This window comes from Tachypleus tridentatus, chromosome 1 (genome assembly GCF_004210375.1).
Source record: "Tachypleus tridentatus isolate NWPU-2018 chromosome 1, ASM421037v1, whole genome shotgun sequence".
Classification (NCBI taxonomy): domain Eukaryota; kingdom Metazoa; phylum Arthropoda; class Merostomata; order Xiphosura; family Limulidae; genus Tachypleus; species Tachypleus tridentatus.
The window spans coordinates 67488558-67500688 of record NC_134825.1 but is presented as its reverse complement, the minus strand read 5'-3'; the positions used below and the strand labels follow the sequence as shown (position 1 = coordinate 67500688).

General features: G+C 31.7%; 1 protein-coding gene across 1 annotated transcript in view; it reads right to left on the bottom strand.

Annotated features, from left to right (window-relative positions):
- Nucleotides 1–12131, bottom strand: part of LOC143251056 (uncharacterized) — a 135402-nt gene that overhangs the window by 25976 nt on the left and 97295 nt on the right. Inside the window, 5 exon segments of the mRNA XM_076502394.1 lie at nt 1214–1451; nt 4028–4139; nt 4354–4604; nt 6158–6544; nt 8393–8581. Coding sequence (XP_076358509.1) covers nt 1214–1451; nt 4028–4139; nt 4354–4604; nt 6158–6544; nt 8393–8581 — 1177 coding nt within the window.

The window sequence follows — 12131 nt, the reverse complement described above, 5'->3', positions numbered from 1 at the left end:
GGTGAGAGACACCCATACTACCCCAACCAAAGAGATCTCAATGACTTGATCTTGGTCTAACAAAGTTGAATGCCGAGACTATATTTTGGGGCTGATACATGAAATTGATTTACATTACAATTGCAAATCTCAAAAAACTACTTGCTTCTAAACACATAAATCTTGGTTCATATGTTGTTTTATTCAGACCTTAAGCAAATGGAAATGGGCAAATTTATCCATTTTTACATATAAAATAGGTCAATTTCTAAATTTCATTATCCAGGTCACAAAAGCAAAGTTTCAAGGAAATAATGGCCATTTTCTGTACTCTCACAACATAAGCAATTAAAAAATAACACATACTATTCAGGAACAAAATTTGTGTTACATAGTGTAATGAACAACTAATGTTTATTATTGCATCAGTTTATAGGACACTACTATCTACAATGAACCCTTGTTAATCCAGATACAGACAATCCAAGGTTATCCACAATCCCAATGATTTTTCATGTAGACATATCTTCACAATTGCAAACATAATCAATAATTCGTAAGGCAAATTATGTATTTTGTATTCCATAAATAAGTCACTGTTTGAACAAAATGATTATTTGTGTAAGGCTAATGACATAACATGCTACTTTGACTATGTAATTTGTATAATTACAGATGACATATAAAATAATTAACTGCTAAGTTTATTGTACATATAGTTGCATGCCAACCCTTATTACTTTGAACCTTTACATTTATTAATAGTGTATACTATTAATAGAGTATTCATTGGATTCACAGTGACTGATATGACTACCTGACTCTCTGAATAATTCATCTGGAAGAAATACTTCATTTCAGTGTTCAAATTAGTATTCCACAATACTGCTGCTCACAAGTAACTGATTACATCAATTAAATTACCTAGCTTTAATATTAAGCATAACAGAAGAAAATGTTACTAGGTACTAACATTAGATGTCTTCTTGGACTTAATTTTGTTAAAACACAAATAGTTTTGACATTTAATTACTATTACCACTTTGTTTTTTGGAAACAAAATTATAATCTAAAATTTGTATATTAGCTGTATTTTTTTGCTTTATGATAAATTTTAACATTTCATATGCAAACTCCCTCAAATTTGATAACACTTACTTCATCTTCTTGTAACTTTAAACAGAAAAATCTAAAACTTGTACTTTTAGCATAAAATGAATTATTAGTTTCTTACAATAATTTCTCCAAACTGCTCAAAATGTTTCCTGAGGTCCAAGTGAGTAATATCTTTTTCTAGGTTGCCAATAAATAATGTTCTTGTTGCTTTGGGATGATATTCATCAAGTTCAGCCTCTAAAGGTCGAAACTCATTATCTTCGCCAACTAGACCCTCATGTGCTGTGACTTCAATCTTGCAGCCAAAGAATAACTTATCTTTGGAAACCTCTAAAGCTTTCTCTACATCATCTGGCCTAAAAATGGTTTAAGAGCAACACTGAACTTACAGCTATCAATCACACTACTCTAACAACAACAAAAATTGGATTTATTTACTGAAAAAAAAAAATATCCATGTTATATTAGTCTACAATATGGTCCTTACATTATTTAAAAAAAACAACATAGTCCACGCTAGAGTAAGTAGTAAAGAAATTACACTGGCTCTACAATTGTAACATTAAAATAACCACATTATTTACATTTTAAATAACAGTTTAAATGTTACACTTTGAGAAGATATTCATAGTATAGGAGGTTAGCACATAACGTTTCTAATCTGTCAATCATTTGTTACTACCTTAACTACTTTCAACTTGCTTTACTGTGCAACTTCAAGTAAAAGTTTAGTATTAACAATTTTGTAGAAAAATTCAAAAGTGTTTAGATCTTTAAATCTATTACTATCACTTTAAGAAGTACATATTAATACATTATTGGGTAAACTAAGTTTCTGTGTTGACAACAAGGCAAAAGAAACTGGTTCTTAAATCTAAAGTTAAATTTTAGCATATTGGCTTAGATAGTGATAGATGAAGGAATTTATTTAGTCATTTTTCATTATGGCCATCTATCTAATAAGCCAAAAAGTATAATTAGGATGTTGCCTGTGCAATACATCATATATATTTTAATAAGGCTTAGCTTTAGGTAATCTATCCAGCCACGTAAATAACTTGAAATTACTGTTCACTTCATCATCTAAATTATGTGTATCACTGTATGTCATAATGTTGTTAGTTACTACATATAATTACTATACAAGAGCTAGTGCTTATGTTTACAACATATTACATACATATAGTGCTGAAATGTGTTTCAAGCCTGCTTCACAATATGCATGGTTTTTCCACTGTAACATATGCACTCCTAACAACTGCCATAAATAATTTTTTTTTTTAAATATTTCTCTTTGGAACAATTTAAAAAAGATACTGCTAATATAGGAATGTAAATTTTTGTGTAACATGTTATGAAAGCACCCAAATATGGCATAAAAGAACAGAAATTAATTTCAAAATAGTTATCTAGAATTACATGTACGAGTAAAAAAGAAATTTGTTACTGAGAAAAAAAGTCCACATAGAACCATCATTTCAATTAAATCTTTCCACTGAACCATCCAACTGACAGTCAACTGTCTTTACATCAAAGGATGGGTGTCATCTTTCCACTAAACCATCCAACTGACAATCAACCATTGTCACATCAAAGGATGAGTATCATACCTAAAATGACCCCATCAGGTTTGTTTTGTTTCAGTGCAATGATACCACAAATACCAGAAAATGTATTATTTTCTGTTGTAATAACATCTGATATAAAGAAAATTCTATTCAGTAACAGATCTCATAGTGGCTAATATGGTGACAAATGGAGAAATTTATGTAGTCATATTTCATTATGGTGATATCTAAAAAAATATATACATATATATATAACCAAGATGTTACCAGTAGAGTATATGATGTTTATTTGAATAAGCCTTAGCTTTATTTAGTCTATGTGCTCTGATAATAGTGGAAGTCTGAATACTTTTAAAGAGGTAACATAAGTACAGTACTCCTTGCCCATTGAATAACACTGACACTATCTATCAAACACTGTTTGACCAACTGATACTGTGTCACAGGAGATCCAAAGCAGATGTTATGCCTGTAATTTTATATAAAGCTTGTTACTTTCATGCTTAAAATGGAAAAGAATGTCACTGCAGTGTCTTAGAGGTATTTTGGAACATGTACCTTAGTCTGTTTGTTTTGTTAAATATTATGAAGGAGATCCATTAATAGAACTGAGAAGTTTGACATTGAAGCAGAAGTCACATGTAATCATAAAGCATGCTGTGAGGTTAGCTACTATTGCTCATCTTTCTCCTACAGCTAATTTGATTGGAATTAGAATGAAAGCACTTTCTGTACAAGTTTTTTCTCTTCCTCCTGTGACTTAGCTGTAGTGCATTGCACAGATGTAAAGGAATCTGAAATGTAGGCCACAAATATTATTGAGTCCTTCATGTATAAAGCATTATATCACTTTGTGTGTGTCTGTGTATACACACACACACACGCACTTGAAATTGTGCACCTTTCTCTATGCTTCATCATTTTGTACCTCTGAAGTCTAAGAAGACCACGCTTTCCACGTAAAGTTGAAAACTAACACAAACTATATACACAACATTCTCTGGATGCATCAGTTCCACCCACACTTCACAGAAGGACCATATTAATATCAATACACAGTGTATAAACAAGACTACTTTGGTATTATTTATGGCTTAACCTGCAGCTGTTTGAACCATATTCATATATTATTTTTAGCATTTTTTGTGATATGACAAGCCATTTAATGATCTTTATACTTTGATGTCATCCACCATAACTTTCTATACTTATTCATACAGAATGTTTTAACAAATAACTTGATCAAGACATTAAAGTAGGCTAAGAAAAATAATACCATGGCTTTTCTCTCTTTTTTTCTCCCTCCCCCTCAAATTTCCATTCAAATATCTAAAAGTTTAATCTAAATATGTAAAAAGACTTACTTTTTGAAACAAACCACTGCATATCTGTCTGTTCCCTGACCAATTACTTTGACAATGGTGACTTTTCCATGTTTCTTGTATTCATGAAACAGTCCATCTTTCAGGCTTGTGTCTAAAAATGTCCAAATTGTTACATCATTATCTGTAGTACTCTTCAAATTTTTTTCATACAAATATAATACAGGAAAAATAAAATTAATTGTCAGTGAAGCATGCAATGATAACTTCTCTCTTTCAGAGTCAAAATGTGTCAATACATTTCCAGATTTCATGATTACCTTACAATAGTTAGTTAAAAAGAAATGTATCTAAATTTTTATACCAACCTGTTGACCGAACTGGAAGATTTCGGACACAAATTGCAAGTGGCTTTCGCTCCTCCCTGTCACTATGGTTGTTAACAGGACTTGATGCACAGTTTTGTGGTTGATTTGAGCACTGATTTCCCACAGATAAGTTGTTAGAATTCAAAGTTGTTACAGCAGATGGCAAAAACAAAGATGACACTGCAGTGACTGTACTGCTTAGCCAATCTGAGCGTCCTGTTTTCCCACTTCCTTGGCTGCCATAGGAGGTCCTGTTTATATTGTTAATACTTTAATAAAACTTATTAAAAAAAAAAAAACTCTGTACATCGGTCTTTATTTTTATGTTTTCTGTTTAGCTAATTTTTATGTTTTCTGTTTAGCTAATTTTTATGTTTTCTGTTTAGCTAATTTTTATGTTTTCAATGAAGATGGCAAACATCTTCACACAGATGTTTTATATATTCTACCCAATATTTATTTACATGTACACCTTTTTCAAAGGGTCTGTGAACATCACAGATTACAAAAAGCATATAAAACTATAACAATAGAATAGAATGATGGATGGTGAACTGTGCTAAAACTATTGTTGCACAGTTTACAGTTGCCAATTATAAAAGTATATAGTAAAAAATAAATAAATAAACCTAACACAAAATAATAATAATCTTATAGGGGCCAAATATTATAACTTTCAGTGGAAATGCATTTGTTTTGAATCATAAAGATTCTTTACATTTCCTTACAAGAAAGTTGTCACAAATTTCTAAAACTTGGATTCAGAAAGATGTCTCATTAATTATGACATGTACATTGACATAATGTTCAGCAGTGGTACTCACCACTAGCTACCAAACAGGATGCAATTATCAGGCAACTTAACAGAACTGAAAAATCTGCAACACCACAGATAGCGAAATGCAAGTAAGGATAAAACATGAAAAGCTACTGCTGTCCAATGACTATCTGTATAGTTATATTACAAAGACATTCCACAATTTTGACTGATAATTTTAACAAATGACAGCAAAAAAGGAAACCACCACATCAAATCACTTTTATATGGATCATGTCCTTTGTGGATAAACTTTTACTACTTCTCATTGCAACTGATTAGAAAATCTGGTTTGAATTTCCATATCATACTGAAAGGTACACTTACTCATACTTGGCCTTTAGTAACAAAATTCCATGCAAATTCAAAAAGTGCTTTTCTAAGATCAATGGCTTAAAGAATTCCTTTACACTTAGAAACACCATCTATGAACTGACATGTACACTGTACAAACTGAACATTAATTACATCACTGCAAACAGCATAATTAGCAAAACAACTTACTGGATCAACATTTTAAGAGATTTGTGACAGTTTTCCTGACAGGAAATACAAGACATTTCTTCTGATCCAATCCAAACACCCTTCTATTAACAGGTACAATACCCATATGAAATCAGTATTATTTCATATAAGATTTTTCACTGATTTTATTTTTAACATTTAGTTTTATATTCAGCAACTCTAATCCATTCAACAACACTTTTAGCATGCCTCACAGCTCAACTTTCTATTATTTTATAGTAGTTTTATGTTCTGATTCTTACAAATCAGTTTTGTAGTCTGTCACATTCAGAGATCCTTGAAAAATGTATAAGACAAAATGCATAATAGAATAAAAAACATTTATGTGAAGTTATTAATCATCATTTTCATTGCAAGTGGTTTCCATTCTTGAATCAACACTGAAGACTTTAAAAAATAATTTTTGAGCAGTTATGCAATTTTGGCTGCTTTTTTTTTCTCCAAGAACATACAATGACTTACGCTGGTGACTGAGACTTGGACGGCGATGGCGACCTACTACTGCTGTCACTGGAACTACTTCGAAGTTTTGATGATGAACTAGATGAGTGACTACTACTGCTACGAGAACTCGACTGTGACTGAGAATTCGACGGAGAACCTGAACGAGAATGGGAGGACCGCCTTGATGTTCCCTGTCGCCGTTGCCTGCTCCCAATTTGAGAGTGAGGTGGAGAGTCAACGGTTGAGCTGATGGACGATGTTGTTATCGTCGATCTCCGTGGTAACCTCCCTGTTCCTGCTGGTGCTACTTCTCGTTCATCACCATACTGGTCAAGTGATGGTGGGTAACGTTGCTGTTCAAAATGTTGACGCTGGGTATGACTACGAGAAAAATGTCCTTGATTTCTGAAATAACAATGACAAAAATATTTCTATAAAAGAGAGTGTAACATTCTGCTTAAATATGGTGTTACTTTGGTAGAAAAATAAATAAATAATATGTGACACATGTAATAACTATTTTATGGCAACCATTCTGATTTAGTTTAAACTTGTAATATGTAACATATACTTACAGTGCTCTTGCTATTTAATATCATGTATACCAGGTTTAACCAATGTTTCTTTATGTACTGCATTATGATGAATATATTTTTACTCTAGCAGAAGGTAAAACAATTCAGTGCTAATTTATGGTTAACGGTAAACCATATAAAGTCTGCTAAAGAAATTCCAATATAGAAGTAATTACTAATGACAAGTGTTTTCATCAATTCAATATGAGTGCTTATATTAAGACAATTCTGAATATACAAATAAATAAGTCATTTTATAAAACATGGCCATGACAGTAGAACACAATGTATCAGAGCTACATTTTGACATTGTTTGGTGTTTGGTAAGCAGTGTTTTGCCACCAAAACTGATCACTTTGGAAAAGGTATAAACAGCTCTTTCCAACACCAAAGTCACTTAGATTATAAAGATGTGTCTTCGTTATACATTTATGAGCACCAGGACCATCTAGAAAGAAAATTCCATCAAGTAAGCAAAGTGCAATGTCTTATAAGAAGTAAGAATCCACAAACTCAAATGCTAGTGGCAAAGGCCATCCATATGTTCCAGATAACAACATGGTACATAATTAAAAAGGATCTCTGACAGGGTATGTATTTAAGAGGTAAATTAATCCACATGAAAACATACTTATCAAGTTGAAGCAGAACCTAAATACTTCTTTGCTATGGGACTGTTGAAATGAAAGCTAAACAACCAGTTTTGTTATTTGCTACACAGATTATGGAAACAAGAAAAAAAAAAAAAAAAGAGAAGTGTGGTGTGTTTCAGATATGAGTCTTAAAATAGAGTATTTTGCAATGAAAATTGTAATGCAGGGTTATTGTCAAGGTGCACAGTTATCAGACACAGCATGACAAGGCTTGGTGACATGATCTGTAGCAACCAATGTAAAAATATAGCAAAATCCCGTCAGTATTTGTTAATAAATAACTAATAATTAATTGTATAGAAAGAGATACTGAGACAAATGAGAATATAGATTTCAATATCATGTCTACTGAAAAAAAATATTATTCACGAAAAATAATTTATGTAAATTGTCCCTTCAATTTATGTTCAATGGGAAAAACGATGTTAATGGTTGAATTATTTTCACACAATTACTTAATTAAAAATGCCTACATTTTTATATGTATGTGTTAAATTCAGTTACAAAAACTTCATTTTCTGGCTATTACTATTTTTATACTCTATTATGTGAGTTTACTAATGGAAGAGATATTAAGTATCTTATTTCAAAATAAACCATAACCTCTTTCATTGTCAGAATAGTAGTTTCTCTTCAAAGAACAAAACTATTATATATTTTGTTCCATTTTCAGAATGCCTATCAAGAATATCCTACTTCTGGGAATTCATCTATTGTTGATTTTATTGACATGTTTTTTGTAAAAACTTATATTACCAAAACATACTTTCACCCTTCCCAAAAACCTAAAAATAAGAAATAATATGCTAATACTTAATGGTAAAAAAAATCTCAAATCCCTTTATCACACACAATGTATTTTTAACTAAAAAAATTTTCTCCACGATTTAATTTGAAAAAAAAAAAAAAAGGAATAACTTAAACCATTAGATGCATTTTGTCCACAGAAGTTTTCAAGTAACCTATTTCTTGCAGGAAGTGCCAAAATGTGCTTTATTTTTGAACTAATAAAAAAAGAACTTTACCTATCTGTTCCTTCCGGGTATATAGTCCCTGGTGCAGCACGTGAATACCTATCTCGTGTGCGTCCTCTTGCTTGGTAACCTTCATCATCATGGTAACCAATCCCAACTGTCCGCCTTATGTACGGCTCCCTTTCACCCAGGCGGTCATAGTAGTGTGACGGCCGCTCATATGATCTTTCTTCTGGCACACTAAAAGGAAAAATTGGTGGAAGTATTGGAGTCAAATAACATTTATGGAAAACAAAAATATAAATCTTGGTTTAACATAGTATTCTGTAATTTCTTTTCATCCAGGATATTGTGAAGTAACAGTGTGTTCATTAATGAGTTACCATTATATACTTACTTAACAAGTTACTTTAAAATACTCATACTGTGTACCATACACCACGTAAAATCAAGCATATACTAATGAGGCCTTGAACATGTTTTCATGTCAACGTAATCTTTTTTACCATAATTGGAATGTAAAAATGTTATAAATTGGATATTGAATTGTTCTTTGTAATAAACATTTCATATTTATCATTCATAATACAATTTCCACATTTGTGCACATCCGTATACCTTAGTAATTTTATACATTTAACTATACATACATTTTAACTAAATTAAGTCATTTATATTATTATAGTTCCAGTCATCTTTCTTACCCTTCCCCTCCAAAAAATTAGAAAAATTATTCCAGAATACACATTCTTACTATTAGACACCGATTCAGGAAAAAATAACTATTTAATGACTTTAACTAAGCAAATGGGAGACAAATGGTTGAAGATTACTATTAGTGTTTAATAAATCTGCCTTTTACAGTATTTAAAGCAGAAAACGGTAAGAAATCATATATACAAGATTTCGACATTTATTCTCGGAGGTATCTTATTTAATTACTTGTAGGCTGTATATATCAACATTTTTCGAAGCAGTTATTTAAAACTACATAATACTTTGAAATGTGGCATTTAAAAGAAACATGGTCAGTCGTCTTCACTGTTTTGTGTTATACAAAATTAGTAACAGTTATATTATACTGATATTTCATCAGAGGAGAAAAAAGTTAAAAGACAAAATATTTAAGGGTAGGATTTAATTGTTAGAAACAAAACTTGGGATATTTAGAAAAAATAAAAGAATAATTTCCAATCCTTTGTTTTGTTTCTAATAATTCAATCCTATCCTTAAATATTTTGCCTTTTAACTTTTTTATTTTTGTCAGAAACAAAACTTGGGATATTTAGAAAAAAAATAGAAGAATAATTTCCAATCCTTTGTTACATCACGAATCAGACAAAAATTTAAAATATCGTTAAATTAATCCCACAAATTACCACACACTTTCCTTTTTCTTATCTTACATAGAAAATGTGTGATTTCATTTTTAGCTTTTTACGCTGTACACTGTGGCAGTCAAAAACATAAAATTACTAAATATGATACAATAATACGAGCCACGTGTCTAAAAAAGGATCAAAGGGCACTTTCTGCCAAATCTGGGGGCCCAGGAGGGGGAGACATGTATAATGTCTTGGCTAAAAATACCCTCCATTCAAAATTGACTCAGAACGGTTTTATCTCATCGCCCCAGTAGCAGCACAACATTGAAAACAAACGTCAGTAAATTTCACATGGAATTGTGCGACTAGCTAAATGACGATTCCCACACCAATAACTTAATTTAATATTATTTTACTACTGTAAAGGCTATTAACATCTACTGCCTCCTATTAAGATTTAAATACGTAGTTGTCACTTATAAAATCTATTGTCTAAGTCTTCACTGGAAATCCATAACCTCTTGTTTTTAAATGGACGTATTTTGAATAAAACATTTTCCTCATTTACATAAAAGTTTACTATTATAGGCCTTTTACCTCCTTATACATATATAAACATTTGTACCTAGACTTTTTTCCGTAAATGATGCACTTTTAAGCTCCTAAAACTGTTCACGTGATTACACCATTGTTTATTTCATACACTGGTTTGTTTTGAATTTCGCGCAAAGCTATACGAGGGCTATCTGCGCTAGCCGTCCCTAATTTTGCAGTGTAAGACCAGAGGAAAAGCAGCTAGTCATCACCACCCACAGCGAACTCTTGGTCTACTCTTTTACAAACGAACAGAGGGATTGACCGTAATATTATAACGCCCCCACGACTGAAAGGGCGAACATGTTTGACGCGACGGGGATTCAAACCGGCGACCCTCGGATTACGAGTCGAGTGCCTTAAGCATCTGGCCATGGCAAGCCAATATTTCATACTTACACAGCTACACAGATTTCGTCAAATAAAGCGCAGAATCTTCTCATTGAACAAACCATCTTATAAAATCCCATAAAACCTAAAAAACTTTCTGAAAAAATAACCGATTTTAATACTATATAAATAGTCCCGCTAGTACAGCGGTAAGTCTACAGATTTACAACGCTAAAATCAGGGTATCGATTCCCCTCGGTGGGCTCAGCAAATAGCCCGTTGTGGCTTTGCTATAAGAAAAAAACACACACATATACTTTATAAACCTTACACATGTACCTTTTTTAATATAACCAGCATAAAACTTCTACCAACGTTCCTGGTATGTCCAAAAAACAATTTTTTAAAGTTAAAACTTATGATTCTTTTTAGTAGAAGTATTTTAAAATAAACAGCTATTACGAGACATACCATGATCAATTTTAATTGTTTTTATAATTATTTTTAAAAACTTAAAGCTTGTTATTTTGATCACAGTGATATACATTATGTCACAATTAGGTGTATTTAAAACTTTAAAAATGTTGATTATGTACGTAATAGTGATACATTTAATTTTTTCAAGCAAAGCTACGCAAGGGTTATCTACGCACAAGTCTAATTTGTAACTAATTGATTACTAGAGATAAATCTGCGCACAATAATTTCTAATTTTGAATTGATGGATTACAGGATAGGCAGAAAGCTACACCACTCTCGTCTATTCTTGGGTTACTTTTTGCTCACCGAAAACGGAATTTGAGCACTAATTGTATAGAGCACGGTTTTTCAAACTGGGCTCCACCATAGTTATCTGGAGCTCCGCGAGGAAATTTTAGAATGCTAATATTTTTTTCCTAATACTATAAAACTGAATCAGAATACTCTGTATAAAAAAGTGAAATATATCTTTAATATAACACGTTTATCGTGTATTGGACCTTTTAATACTTTATTCAGCTTAGGGAAAAAGTTCTCGCGGTGAAAATGTTAATAAAATCTCAATTAACTTTGAAAATGACACCGCTGGTTGCTAGTACATATGAAACCATCTCAAGATCGCATGCGTCATGGAAATGCAAAATAGCTTAGTAATTTTTGTATGAAACATCGGTCAAACCTTGGTAGTGATGCCAACTGTCTTTTAAAAGCGAGATCTGGATTAGCGGCTAAATCTCTAACGAAATGAAACAAAATGAAACATGACTGTCATAGCTGAAACTTGTCCAAATATGAAACATTGTGATGCAATTAGATGCAGTATCAGTTGTTTCAATTTCAAAGTATATTTGTATGAAGTATAATTATATTTATTACAGTTATAATTGGTAATTGTTAGGTTAAGATTCGTTGTAGTTTAATCAGACAAACTTGGTACCAACGAAATCTATGTCACCACACGCCTGCATGACGTCATGTTTCATTTCGTTCGAGATTCAGACGAACGTCAGATCTGGATTAATATTTTGTTATTTGGCTTTAAAATTTCTGTTAAAAATTGC